Source organism: Pyrgilauda ruficollis, unplaced genomic scaffold (genome assembly GCF_017590135.1).
Source record: "Pyrgilauda ruficollis isolate IOZ18807 unplaced genomic scaffold, ASM1759013v1 scaffold34, whole genome shotgun sequence".
Classification (NCBI taxonomy): Eukaryota; Metazoa; Chordata; class Aves; order Passeriformes; family Passeridae; genus Pyrgilauda; species Pyrgilauda ruficollis.
This window is the reverse complement of record NW_024524822.1, coordinates 3,567,931-3,582,015: the sequence shown is the minus strand read 5'-3', so window position 1 is coordinate 3,582,015 and position 14,085 is coordinate 3,567,931. Positions and strand designations below refer to the sequence as shown.

At 50.5% G+C, this 14,085-nt stretch overlaps 1 protein-coding gene across 1 annotated transcript in view; it reads left to right on the top strand.

Annotated features, from left to right (window-relative positions):
- ASTN2 (astrotactin 2) overlaps nt 1–14,085 on the top strand; it is a 264,180-nt gene that overhangs the window by 23,102 nt on the left and 226,993 nt on the right. Inside the window, exon 2 of the mRNA XM_041475041.1 lies at nt 3,543–3,927. Within this exon, the coding sequence (XP_041330975.1) occupies nt 3,543–3,927 (385 nt within the window). The remainder of the gene's footprint in view (nt 1–3,542; nt 3,928–14,085) is intronic.

Here is a 14,085-nt window from a genome sequence, read left to right as displayed (position 1 = left end):
AGGAGCGTGGCAGGAAGGACATTACGTGGGAAAATATGCATGTTCACAGCTCAGAGGATTAAAGGCCCGTGTTCTTATCACTGCAGAACAGAGTATTATAAATCCAGCCTTAGAATACCAAATCCCCACGCGGCTCGGCCATTGTTTGGGAATATTAAAAAGCTCAGAGACAGAAATAATCAGTTTCCGAATGACACGTTGTCAAATAAAACATTTCTCATATTATCCCTTCTTTCCCCTTTCTCTCTCCCGCTCCCTCAGTTGGATAATTTAACACGAAAAATAGATTAAAATGAGGCTGGCTTGAACGCCTCCTAAGTTTGACTCTTTTTTTTTTCCCCCCCCTTTTTTCCCAGGAAGCTCTCAAGGCGTGTGTGGTGTTGTTAAACAAGCAGCTGCCAGTACAGGGTCAGGGACTAAAGGAGCACGTTGGAATTGAGCTGCCTGTGATGAGCCCCTGGTGCTCACCCAGGGGGCTGGCATGGGCACCCCCAGCCTTTCCCAGGGGCCATTGTCCCAGCGACTGGCAGAGCAGAGATCTATGGCTCATCCCCAGAGGATGTGGGAGTTGTAGCTGGGCTGGGAGCCCTTGTCTTCCTTGAGCCAGCCCTGTCATTCTTGAGTCAGAGGGGGAATGGCACACCAGCATCCTCTGTGCCTTTATGCCTTTTTGCAGGTTCTCTGAAGCAGAGAGATCTTTGTTTAACATGCCAACAGTTTTATTTTCTCCAGGACATTTCCCAGGGGCAGAGATAAGGTGAGGCCAGCCAGGAAGATCCACAGCCCCAGGCCCACCATGGGTTCCTGAACCCCTTCCTTGGCTCCAGCTGGCACAGCTGCTCCTCCTGAAAGGCTTTTTCTGTCACTCTGTCCTTTTCTGAGCATCTGGGATGTCTCTGGTATTGCATTTCCATGGAGGGTGAGTGCCTGTGTGCCCATGGGTGCAGAGTGCTCTGCCCTGCAGCACTTTCCAGTGGCAGAATGCACAAAGGAGTGAGCGATACCCAGCCGGGCAGCTCAGGGGTTTGGTGGTGAAGGTCTTGGAGAAGATTTTTCCCAGCAATCACATCCAGGAGTGTTGTTCTGAAGCCCTTCTGGACTATGAGAAGCCTCTCTGTGCTGTAAAGATGCTGGCGCATGAGCCAGACCTGGTTTTGCAGTGGAGTTTGTTGTGTTGAAGTTTGTGGCCCTGCTGTGTCCTTGTCACCTGGCCTGGCCTTCCTGCTGGTATGCCATGGTTTCTCTCCTGCAAACTGGGTTTCTGAAGAAATGCCTGGGGGTGTGGGTGGCTCAAGCCAGGGAGTTCCTGTGCTTCTCTGTTGTCTCCATGCATTGGGCACTGTGCAAATCCAAGGAAGCTGATGACTGCTCTCCCAGGCTGAGGTGTCCATGCTGGTTCTTGTTTCTGGGCATGGAAGGCCACGCTGGGTCTTCATCCCTCTGGTCCTTGAAGTGCCCTGGTTACTGCAGGACATAAACCTGGGCAACCCACCAAGCCCTGTCCCTCTGCCATGCAGGGATCCCTGAGCATCTCCTGGACAGCAAAACACCTTTTCTGATGGTGCACATCATGAGATCGGGGAGCTCAAGCTATGCAGTGTCCTGAAACCCTGAGTCCTGCATCTCTTAGGAGAATTTTGCAGGAGAGGAGGGGATCCTGGTGTGGGGTGTGCTGGGCTGGGCCCCTTCTGTGGCAGGCTGTGGTGCAGAGAAACGTCTCCTGAGGCAGCTCATCCTGTGAGCTGCACTTTGCACTGCCACCTCCTTACAGCTGCTCCTGTTTAGGAGTCAGAGCCGTGCTCCAGGTGCAGCCTGGTGCTTTGTGTGGAATGCAGAGAGAACATTTCCACACCTCTGCTCTGCTGTAGAGCTTGGTGCAGCTCTGGCCGTGGCATCCCAGGTGCCCAGGGAACGCCTGCCCTGCCCTGGCTGTTCCTGTCATGCTGCAAAGCCCTGGTCGCTCGTGCTGCTCCTGATTTACATGCCCTGCCTTGCTTGTCTGCCACAGGATAAAATTGCTCTGATGCTGCAGATATTAAGAGGCTGGGAGCTGGCACAGGCACAGTTCTTGTGTGTGTAGGGATGAATTTAACTTCCAGAGCAGCCAGAGGCAGAGCTGGCTCCCTTTGGTACTCCCTAGCCAGGCTCCCTTGAGAGGATGTGCTGCTTCCATGTACATATAGATATTTGGAAGTTTATTTTTTCTTTTTTTTTCTTTTTTGTTAAAGATTTTTATTTTTAATGTTCATGTTGTTGAGAGCTGTATTGAATAAAAATTGGAGGCGACGAAAGACAAGAGGTTTGTAGAGAATGCCTGAGTCTGGAATATGTTGTGGTGTGCCCCAGCTCTGCAGCTGATCTTGAAACCACAGGGAAATCAGACGAGAAATGTTGGAGCTGGGGTAACCATTCCTTGGGAGCATCACCTATGAGGGGCCATTTGCTGCACCATCATTTTTGGGAAATGTGTGTCTCTGCTAAGGCTTTATTGCTCCAGGATTACAGTTGGGTTGTTTTAATGAGTTTTTTTCTTCTAAGTGGTGGACTGTGATCATCCCCATTACCCTTCCTCCCGTGTAGGGGTCCTGGGGGTCCCAAGGAGTGAGGTGGAAAGAACAAAGTCCCTGTCAGAATGGTCAGAGTTGGGCTGGGGGTGTCACTGTGCTATTCCCAGCTGAAAACCATCCCTGGCATCCTCATCTACCTGCCCATGACCTCACACCTGAGAGGTGGCTGCTCCACGAATCCACCTGTGTGTGGTTCAGGGGCTGTTGATGGAAGGCTGCTCTGGAGGTTTACTTGGAGGGTGCTGAAGCACTGGAACAGGTTGTCCAGGGAAGTTGTGGGTGCACCATCCCTGGAAGTGTTTGAGTTTGGATAGGGTGTGAAGCAACCTTGCCCCAGTGGGTGGTGTCCACTCCTGGCCCCTCAGTTTGGGAAGGACATTGTGATGCTTGAGCGTGTCCAGAGGAGGCAACGAGGCTGGAGAGGGGCTGGGAACACAAACCCTGTGAGGAACCACTGAGGGAACTGGGGGTGTTCAGCCTGGAGAAAAGGAGACTCAGGGGTGACCTTATCACTCTCTGCAGCTCCCTGAGAAGTGGCTGTGCTCAGCTGGGGCTGGGCTCTTTCTCCAGGAACTGACAGAACCAGAGGACACAGTGTCAAGCTGCCCCAAGGGAAATAAAGGTTGGATATTAGGAAAGTTTTTTTTATGAAAGAGTGATAAAGTTCTGGAATGGCTGCCCAGGGAGGTGGTGGAGTCACCATCTCTGGGTGTGTTTAACAAAGCCTGGATGTGGCACTGGGTGCCAGGGTTGAGTTGAGGGGTTGGGGATGGGTTGGACTTGAGGATCTTGAAGGTCTCTTCCAACCCAGTGATTCTGTGAATTCTGTGTCCCTGCCCATGGCAGGGGGGTGCAATTAGATGTGCTTTAGGATCTCATCCACCCATCATTCTGTGATTCTGTGGACCCTGCAGCACCCCATCACCCCTCCCTGCCCCTGTGCACTCCTGACAGTGCCCTGTGCTCTCTCTGCAGGGTGGGTTGATCGCGCTGCTCCTGCTGCTGCTGGTGTTCATGGTGGCCCTGTACGCCCAGCGGCGCTGGCACAAGCGCCGCCGCATCCCGCAGAAGAGCGCCAGCACCGAGGCCACCCACGAGATCCACTACATCCCCTCGGTGCTGCTGGGCCCCCAGGCCCGCGAGAGCTTCCGCAACTCGCGCCTGCAGGCACACAACTCCGTCATCGGGGTGCCCATCCGGGAGACCCCCATCCTGGACGACTACGAGGACGAGGAGGAGGAGGAGACCCCGCGGCGGGCAGAGCCCAGCACCAGGGAGGATGAGTTTGGCAGCCAGGTGACAAGGACGCTGGAGAGCCTGGGCCGGGGCGGGGAGGAGAAGCCTGACTACGAGAAGAAAGGTTTGTGGATTTTCTGTCTCTGCTCTGCCGGGGAGCAGCACGTTCCCCAGGGTATTTCAGCTAACGCGTACTTGATTGCTTGCATTTCTAAAATCTGTCTGTCAGAAGCTGCTACACCCACCTCTGCTTATTGAAATGTTATTATGAGCCATTTAATATTGTTCACCCGCAATGCACAGTAAAATGCATTTGAATAAACAAAAGCAAAGCATATTAGTGCTGTGAGTGACTCCAGCAGGAGCGAGGAAGGGATGTGCTGGCTTGCTCTGTGCAGGGAAGGGATCTTGGTGCTGAACCATCTTTCCTTTCTTGTGTGGGCTTTCCAGACAGACTTAGCAGTCACAGTGGCAGGGATGGGGACAGGGACTCTTTTTGGCTCCATGGAGCAGCCAGGGATAGCCTAGGTGGTGTGGTGTGTCTGTAAAGCAGCTCCCTGCCCTTGTGATGGTCATAAGTGGTGGCTGAGGTTGATAATCTTCCACCCTTAAAATGCTCTATTCTTTCTCCTTTTAAACAAGGCTGTGATGATTGTGATGTGTATTGTTGCTCAAACAGATTTGGAGGTGCCCAGGGATCAATCTGCCATCCTCGAGTGCTGCTCTGGGCATCCCTGTTGGCATCTCTTGGTGTGTGTCTGGCTGTTACCAGCCCATGGGGTTAAGAGATGTTTCCTCAACCTTCTGCTCAGTGAGAATGAACAAATGAAACCCTTCATATCTCATAACTGAGCTACCTTCTTTCTTCTTTCATATTCTCTTCTTTGTTTTGCTTTTCTATAAATTATTTAGAGTTGTGTGAGTGAGGAAGACAGCAGTAACTGCATTTCAGTGCTCTTCAAAACAAAATATCAAACAAGATCTAGAGCAGAATATTAAACTATCCAAGGGCTTCAGGAACTAGCAATAATGAACTTACACAGACTGAACCCCCTGCCCCAAGCTGGAAGCAGCCTGTGGGATACCTGAGCTGGGAGAGATGTTCCCAAATGCTCCCACCAGCTCTGCTTGTGATGCTGTCAGGCTTTGTGCCTTGGATCGAGGCAGGTTTGTGCCTTGCCTAGTCTGATCCTTCCAGACTGTGCCAGTTCACCATATGCTTCCTCCCAGATGGGCACTTTTCCCTCTTGGATGAGGCTCTGCTCAAGGAGCCAAGCTATGCTTTGTGCTGCTTACTCCTCTCTGCTGAAGCTGCTTAGAGCCTGGATTGCCCAGGATGAGGTGGCTGTGGTTCAGATCTAGGGTTTCTAGACTGCAGATATAAATAGATGTGCTGTGGGCTTTCCACTCTGACCTGATGGCACACGCAGGGGAAACGTGGTGACTCAGACATGCTGCTCCCTGCTGCTTTGGCCTGCACATGAGCAGCAGTCACAGCTGGATTCCTGTGAGGATGGGGCATGTGGGGTGGAGAAGCTGCAGCTGGTGTGAGCAGACACAGGTACCTGGAGATCCCCAGGGACTGGAAGCTGCTTGGGCATGGCTTTGCAGCTGGATTGAAGGTGGAGGCATTAAAGGACACCCAGCTGGAGTGTGGCTGTAGTGCCACAATGAGATCAGCCTTTCCCTGGTGCCCAGCTGGCACTGCCAGGTTTCATTGTGGTCACTGGGGATGGGTGTGGAGCTGTGCCTGCATCCCAGGGAATCCACCAGCTCCCATGGGAAAAGCTCTCCTCGCTGCTCTTGCTGAGCTGCCTTGTGATAAGGCATCAGCTGGGACTTGTCAGCAGGCTCCAAACGCTATCGTCACAGGGGCTGTCAGCACAGGCTCTTTCAAGTGTCACTTCCCAGCATTAATTACCAGGGATGGCAAATCCAGTGGAGATGGAGCAGCTCTGCTCACCCTCCACCTGCCTGTGCTGCAGCCTCCCCGCTGTGCTGGGCACTGGCTGACTGCAGGTGCTGGGTTGTGCTCTGCCCGTCACTGGGGATTTGCACGCCCCACGCTTGGTGGCTGTTGGGTCAGCTTTTCTTTCTGTGAGGAAGACTGTGAGGTTTTTTTATTCACCACTTCTGGATGTATCTAGTCAGGGAATCAGGCAGGGAATTGCTCTGGATGGCTCTGCTCCATGCAGTCCCTGCACAGGGGGCCTGAGCAGCACAAATGTTTTGCAGATCACGGCTCAGCAAGCTAAACTTTCCTCCCCAGCTCAGGCAGTGATGTGGATGGGAGGGATGCTCCCATGTGGTGGCAGAGCATCTGAAGTGAATCCCAGCACAAACAAAACACAGGAGTGATGTGCTGAATAATGACATCTAGCAACAAGCGTGTCTGAGTGATAAAGTTAATGAAATTACAGGTTCTGACCTGATACCAGGCTCTGCTGTGGGGAGATAAACAGCAGGGCAAAGATGAGATGTTTATTTCTCCCTAGCTGCAGTTGTAATCTGGATGCAGTGTGCAGGGCCATTAACGTTATTACTGTTATGCAAAATCATTTTTGACTTGGGGGGAAAAAAGAAAAAGAGCAAAGAAAGGAAAATCTCCCAACTGCCTAGAAAATGTAAAGCTGACAAAATTAGAATTGCAGCAGGAGCACAAGCTGACCTGGTGACATTGTACAGAGCCCAGATGAATTTAGACAGAAGAAAAATCCAAGTCAGTTTAGGAAGAAAAGTGGAAAAGTAGTCTTTTTTTTTTTTTTTTTTTTTTTTTTTTTTTACTAATAATAAAATGAAATGGAGCGAGGCAGGAAGCAATAGCCAGGCTGTCCTAATTATCCAGAAGGATCCCTTGAGCTGGGATGGAGCAGGGACTACTCTGTCTCCTCGTGAGTCTGGGTTCTCTCTGGCAATTAAAAGGTCTCTAGGGTTTTGTGCTCAGTGGGTGTGCATGGTGCCAAGTGGGCTCTGCTGGTGTGGGGTGCTGTTTCTGGGGTCTTGGTCTTTGCTTTGGAGACCCTCCCTCTCTGAACTCAGCCCCAGTATGTACATGGGTTTCAATAATTATGGGAATTTGGGTAGATTTGTGCAGATGTTGTCACTTCCTCACCGCCTCTGTCCTCACTTACTGTGGAGTTTCCAGTCCATGCTCCTCATGAGTTCTGCTCTCCTGCTTTTCCCAAGCAGATGGCTTCAAGCTCCATCCCTTCGGGAATTCCTCATGTGCTTTTCTCTTTTAATATACACAGCTCTCATCCTCACAGACACAGCTTCATCCTACAGCAGCTGGAGCCCTTTGCTTTTGTCGATCAAGTCCTGTTGGAGGGACTTTGTGCCCCAGTCCTTTGCAGGTGGCTCTGCTCCATCCCTGTCTGGGATGCACTGGATACACAGTGATGGAGTTAGTAAACAAAGGTAAAGTCCAGCAGCCTCAGTATGGGATTACCACAAGTTCCTCAGGGAGATTTTGCCCAACCAAATCTCTTAAGGATCAGCAAGAAATAGAACTTCTGCCTGGTGAAAAGTGAGGAGAAATCAGACTTGAAAATCGACTGTCTGCAATTCCACTCCTGCAACAAAGGACCCATCTTTATTTCTCAGTTTCTTTCATGTTTGAAAAAAGAACATTTCAAGCAGGCCTTTGTGCTGCCTTCACAGGCTCTGCAGTCTGGGTATGGCCTCCAAGTCTAGACAGGAGACAGGACTTATTACTGATGGTTCCAATGATTAATACCATGGGCATATCAAAGGTGTGGTTGGGCACTCATCTTGAATTCCTCTCCTGGACTTACTTCTCCCCTGCGGTGTTGGCTCAGGTAAACCTCTGAAGTTTCTCTTACTTAATCCATGGATACTTTTCTCAGTGGTGGTAGTGAGATGCTTTTGAGCATTCCTGAAAGATGGTCTGGCTCCTAGAGTGCACCTGGAGATGTGGATCCAGCTCCACTGTGCCACTGGCTGCTCTGAGAGCCCTGGCCATGTCATTTAATGGTCCAATCCTCATCTGGGGGTTGGAGCGGGAGCCAAGCCAGACAGCAGGCAGGGCAGCATAAGGAAATATTGGGAACTGCTGACATCAGGGCTTGTGGTCCCCCCAGCCTCCCAGCCAAGCTGCTCTGGGTGGCGCAGGCCAGGAGAACTGTGGGAGAAGGGATTTAGGTAGGGAAGACAAATGGCTTTGAGATAACAGCAAAAAGCAGGGGAAGGATCCTGATGATGGCAAGAGAGAGCCTCCTATGCCCCACACCAGCACTGGAGTAGCTGTTCTGGTGGCTGCATCTCAGAATTGGTTTTTCTTCCAGTGGAGACTCCTCTGGGGAGAAGTAAGGCAGTGCTGTGGCTGGAGGGCAGGATGTTGGGGCTGTGGAAAGGGACATTTTGGGGGCTGAGCTGTGCAGGAGGAGGGCAGGGAGTCAAGCTGTTCCCTAGAGTTGCCATTGATTGCAAATAGCTGAGCTCGGCAGTGTCTTGAAATGAGATTTAGAGATGGATGTGAGTTGGGGGTAACGCCCTCACAATGGACAGGTGATGGTGCTGCTCTCCACACTGGAGAAGGGAGAGCACTCAGGCAACAGGATCGAGATGTCTGGCCCGATAATGATGTCCTTGAGGTGACAGCCTGGTGTCCCCGAGGGGACATTGGTGCCTGGCTGGGCTCATGGCCGTGCCAAGGTTTGCCGTCCCTGGTGCCATGCTGGGGCTGGGAGCCCCTGTCTGCTGTTGGCTCAAGGAATCAGCTGCAGTTCCACCCTGATTCCCAGCACTAACCAGGGGCTTTTTGAGCCTTTAATAAATAAAGTGATGGCTTAACGTTTGCTGGGGCTGCAGGCTAAAATGGGACACTGCGTCAGGCCAGCATCTGATGTGTCTTGGGGCTCTTCTTCCCTGTGACCTGATGGGATCATGACCCTCTTTGTACGTGATCAGCTTTTCCCAGCTCTAATCCCAGCCAACTCTTTCTGTAATTTATAGGGACCTTTGAAAACGTATATTCTCATAGCTTGCCAGTGAAAAGTGGTTTTTCACAGTCCTCTATTCCTGTCTGAAAAAAAAAAAAAAAACAGCTGCAACTTTCAGCTTAAAAGAAATGAAAAAAAAAATGGTGGGGGTTCGACAGGGCAGGAATTGGCTCCTAACTTAGGGAAGCACTTCCAGACATGCTTAGGTAGTGCCTCTAGTTAACAGAGACATTTAAGCTGTTTTCAAGCCCAGCATGTTCAATTGTAACTGAATTGAATGTATTAATGAAGGGAATGAGGGCCTCAGAGAGGTTACACCAGCCATGCCATTGGGTCTTTGGTTCTGTGGTGATGCCAGCTCAGGCTTCAGTGTGGATTTGAAAATGTCCTGACCTGCCAGGGAAAAGCTGTGCTTTGCGGAGATAAACACAGTCATAATTAATATATTAATGTATTAAGTGTCTTTGGAGATCTCAATGGACAGGTGCCAGGCTGGAATTTTAGGTTTCTTTTGATCATCCCATTGAAATGGTTACCTCTACCCAAAATCTGGGTTGTCCTCCCTGGTGTTGGGGGACAGCGTGAGGGGAGGGAATGGTGGGGCTGTGGGCACATTCCCCTCCCTTACACCCCCAAGGAAGTGGATCAAAGCACATCACAGATGTGTGGGAGCACACTCAGGACATCTCCCCCACAAGAGCCATATCCTACATACTCCTGCCTCTAAGAATGGCACAGAAGGGACAGGGAAGCTCCTGGGGTTTGGGGCTTTCCTCTGGTCCTGCAGCCCCTGGCTCATGGGTTTTGTGGCCCATGCTTAATGACTAATTAAGGTTTAAACACCTAGGGTCAGCCAGGGCTCTTCCTGGCTCATGGCAACTGTTGCTGTGGAGAAGAAGCTGGTGGGGTGGGCTCCTGATAAGTTTTTATGCTTTTCTCCCCTCTCTTGCTACAACCTGCTCATTAATTTAATGAGACAGAGGAGGGAAGAAGCAGCTGGAAAAGTGGCTTTGAATGGTGCCGTAGGGACTGGAACAGAAACAGGGTGGTTTATTATGCCAGCATTTTTCTGAGCATCCTGAAGAGATGCTGGATTTGTAAGTCCTGCCACTTTGCAAGGCTTGGACTGGTCTCACCCTGATACTCCACAATATCCCAAGTTGAAGAAATACCCTTGGTTGCCCCCTCTTCCAGCCACAGCTGGGTGACTTCTGGCACCTCAAGTCAGCAGCAGCTCTTGAATGAGGAATTTTGTGGAGTTTTGTGGGACTGCAGATGCCCAGTGGGGATGTCATGGCAGTTTCATGTGCAGTAGTCCTGATTCCCCAGGTATCCAAAGTGTTCTCCATCCAGGCGAAGTCACAAGCTCACAGAAGATAAGCTGTGAAGTGTTGGCTGTCCAAGGAAAATAAGCCATCAGGAACTATATTTATATAAATGCCAGGCACACATTGTTCATCACTTTGTGCATCACTATGAATGTTTGATAAAGCACTACATTATTTAAAAGTGTAGCTGGGCTGTGGGACAGTTGTTGACCAAGATTAGCTTCAAGATGACTCTTTTTTTTTTTTCCTCTCTTTTTTTTTTTTCTTCCCCTGATGGAAAAATCTAAAAAAAATAATATGATGGTTGTTTACTTGCCTTGGGGGATCTCAGGTGTCCTTGCCTCTCCTGAGTTTCTCAGCTGGGTTGCATCTTGTGTGCAATGCAGAGGATCTGGGAGAGCATCAGCTCTGACCAGGGCTGTCACAGAATCCTGGAAGGGTTTGGGCTGAAAGAAACCTAAAAGATCATCTGGTTCCAACCCCCCGCCATGGGCAGGGACATCTTCCATTAGACCAGGCTGCTCCAAGCTCCATCCAACCTGGCCTTGGACACTTCCAGGGATAGTGCTTCCATGGAATCAGCATGGATTGAAAACCTGCCACTGGTTTCTGAAGTCAGACTGATCAGAAGAGGATGTGGAATGAAGGAGAACAATCCCACAATGTTCCCCATTTCCACTGGAAGTGCATAGATGCTGGTTAGGACTCAGCCCTTGGAATGTGGGGCTCAGAGCTGGGGCTTCTCTGAATCCTGTCACCTGAGCGAGTGATGGGTTTGTCTTACACCACAGCACTCAGCCCTTTTTCTCCTTGCCTTTTAGTGGCATTGTGGCTCCACCAGTTGGCATGTGGAGATTTTTCCCCATCATTCCATCCCAGACTTGTGGGTTTTATGGAGAAGGGAGCAGGGAGGGCAGCTGCAGCACCACCTCTTCACTCTGTTTGCGTGTCCTCTTCCCATCGGTTGTGTTTTACCTGGCTGCGGCACCGAGACGCTTTTGTCAGCTGGCTCCTAAGGAAGATGGATTGAGGCTGGGCACCTGTGCTGATACTGGGTCTGCAGGCACCTTCCAGTCCCATTTATCATTAGGCACTGACCTCCCTGAAGGACCAGTGGGAGAGGAAACTTATTAACAAGGTGCTTCAAATCAATCCTTTCTGACAGCCCCGCTGAGTTACGGCGTTTGCTGCGACTCTCCCACTGGGTCCCATGAGTGTGGCAGTGCTCAGCCTCACTTCACCTGCGTGGCTTGGAATAGGTTTGGTTTTGATATCCTGGGCTTTCTACATGTTCCCAGGTCTTCTCCTGAGCTAACAAAACAGCTCTCAGCTCATTCTCTCCTGCCTGCTGTCTCCACCCATGTGCTGCCCAGTGCAGGAGGTCGTTGGTCCTTTTGGTGCTGCTTTTGGAGCTGAAGCTCCTGGCCACACTGACAGATTTTGGTAGTTTGTCCTTCCCCTGTGTGTTGGCATCACTCCCTCATTCATCCTGACACGTGGCACAGCACTGTCAGTACTGTGAAAAATGTCACCTTGTCCACTGGGCAGAGGAAATGTATTTTCTAACTAAAAGTTCATTCTGCACCATGCTCCTGAGCACGGAGTTGGGGAGTAGTGGAGACTGGCTGGGGGCCACTGTGGCAATTTCCCACCCATACTGGCCAGCTGTAGCTGTTCCTGGAGCTCTGTCGTGCCCACATCCATCCTTTGGGGCGCTGGCACTTGCTCACACTCACTTGCCAAAGTGCTGCTGCCTCCAGGTTTGTCCCCCAGCAGTGGCTCTTCAGACAGATGGGGACAGGACCTTTTCCTGCCCTCAGCGAGTCCCTGCCCCAGCTGGCTCCATGGGGCAGTGTCTCCTCTGGCTCTGCAGAGCTGCAGGAGCTGTGTGGTGGAGGGAGGGAGCTGGAGGTCAGCGCTGTGCTCTCGAGACAGCGTCTCTCCTCCACGCAACATTAGCCCCGACTGTTCCATGTGCCCATTAGCACCAAATCAGGAAGCTTCCTCCAGAGGGTTCTTATTTAACTTTTCAATTATTTGATAACTTGAGGAGCATTAGCTGGTACTGAGGGTCTGCCCATCTTCCCTCATCCTCTCTGCTCTCTGCCTAAGAAAAAAAGTTACAATGTCTCATAAAAACCCCTATGTTAGGGGTTTTATTAGAGCTGAAAAAATGGGAAATGGAGTCTGTTGGACTGGACCTCCTCAGTGCTGGGCTGGGGGGAGAAGGGGCAGCACCCCACCACCAAAGCTTTTTCCTTGCAGGACAAAGGGGATAAAGAAATGCCCTGTACATATTAGGGAAGGGGTGTGCTAGAAAGTCTTTGCCCTGTTGAAGAGCTGAGGGTTTCCTGGCCAGAAACAGCCCCTGGGAAGGAGCAGTTGGACTAGCCCCAGGAGTGCAGGGACCCATCAGTTTTCGGGAGGTGCTCTCCAGGCAGAGGTGTGAGGCAGAGGCGGGACTGTTGGACCGCAGCTCTTCAGCGTTTGATCTTTCCTAATATGTTTATAATTACACTGCATTATCTTAATTACCAACAGGAGAAGTGGGGGGAGAGAGGGGGAGGGAAAGGAGGGAGCTGGAGAGGCAGGGAAGGTGCAGGGTGATGAGTAACTCACAGCCTCCATCCACGGGGCCACGACTGCGGTTGGAGTTGGAAATTATGCTATTAATACAATGCTTATTCATTTCCCATCATAAAAACATGGAAGCGCATTCCGAATGAAATTAACATTCCGTGACATTTCCCGGTAAACTGTGAGTTTGCACACATGAGTGGAGGCAATTAGCTGGGAAGTGACTGAGCGCCGTGACTGGAGAGAGGATGAAGAAGGGTCAGGACAGCCGGTGCCGGGTGGGTGCTGCCGTGGGCTCCGGCTCTGCCCATCCCTTCCCAGTGGGATGGGGCTCCTGCCAGCTCCTGCCCACCCAGCTGCAGTGAGCATGGCAGCTGCAGATGTTCTGTCCTGCTCCATGCAGATGGGGGAAATGGCAAAGCTTGGCAATGAAGGTGAAAAGCAAAGAGTGGGTGCATGTCCAGAAGGGTTTTGGGGTGCCCTGGGGTCCCTGTCCCCACTGCAGGATGCTGTTCTCCATCCCTCCCCACTGTACACCAGCCTTTCCCAGCATCCCCTTTCCCGTCACGCTCCTAAAGCTTTATTAGAACCCAATGGAGACTTTTTCCCAGATTTGTTAAACTACTGAAAACTTCTGATCCTATCAGGACTTTTTTTTCCCCCTGCCTCGTACCAGATAAGGGCTGTGCTGGCTCCGAGCCCGGAGCTGAGGGTGGTGGAGAACAGGGTAGGGAAGCAGTCATCTCATGAATATATGAAGGAGGAAAGTACATTTGTTCAGTTTCCTTCAAAGGAGACATCTTGAATAAAACTTTATCTCTTCTTCTGCTTCCCTCCCCCTCCAATTTGCAATTGAAATCAGACTTTTGCGTATAAAGATCTATTTTTATAGTGACAGATTTATTAATGTATATAATAATCTATTAATGTATTAATAACTGTGTATTAATAGCTATGTATTAATAGCTGTGCTAAAAAAAAATGTATACAGCCTCTATTTTAAAACTCAACAAAAAGGGCCAGGAGAGAGAGGAAAGAAAAAGTCAACGCGGAATACAAGGCTGTTTTCAAAATGCTCCTGGGTTCCTCTCTCCCTCTGTTGCTGCGTGTGAGAGCCCCAGTTCATAAAAGAGCTATTTGGAGATCCTCCTTCATCCTTGCTTTTGATGTTTTTTGTATATCTCCATATATAGAGAGAGATATACATTTAAATAAAAGTATGCATATGCAGATATGTTTATATATATATTTAAATAAAGCAGGTATCTATGTCCTGAGTTGGTTGTGGAATGCAACCAGCAGCTTCCCTGTGTTTCTTGGACACAGTGGCACTTGACATGGACTGCTGGAGATCAGGGGACCAAAGGGGACAGGCTCTTCTGCTCAGGAGAGGTTTGATGGCTGGAGGGACACATG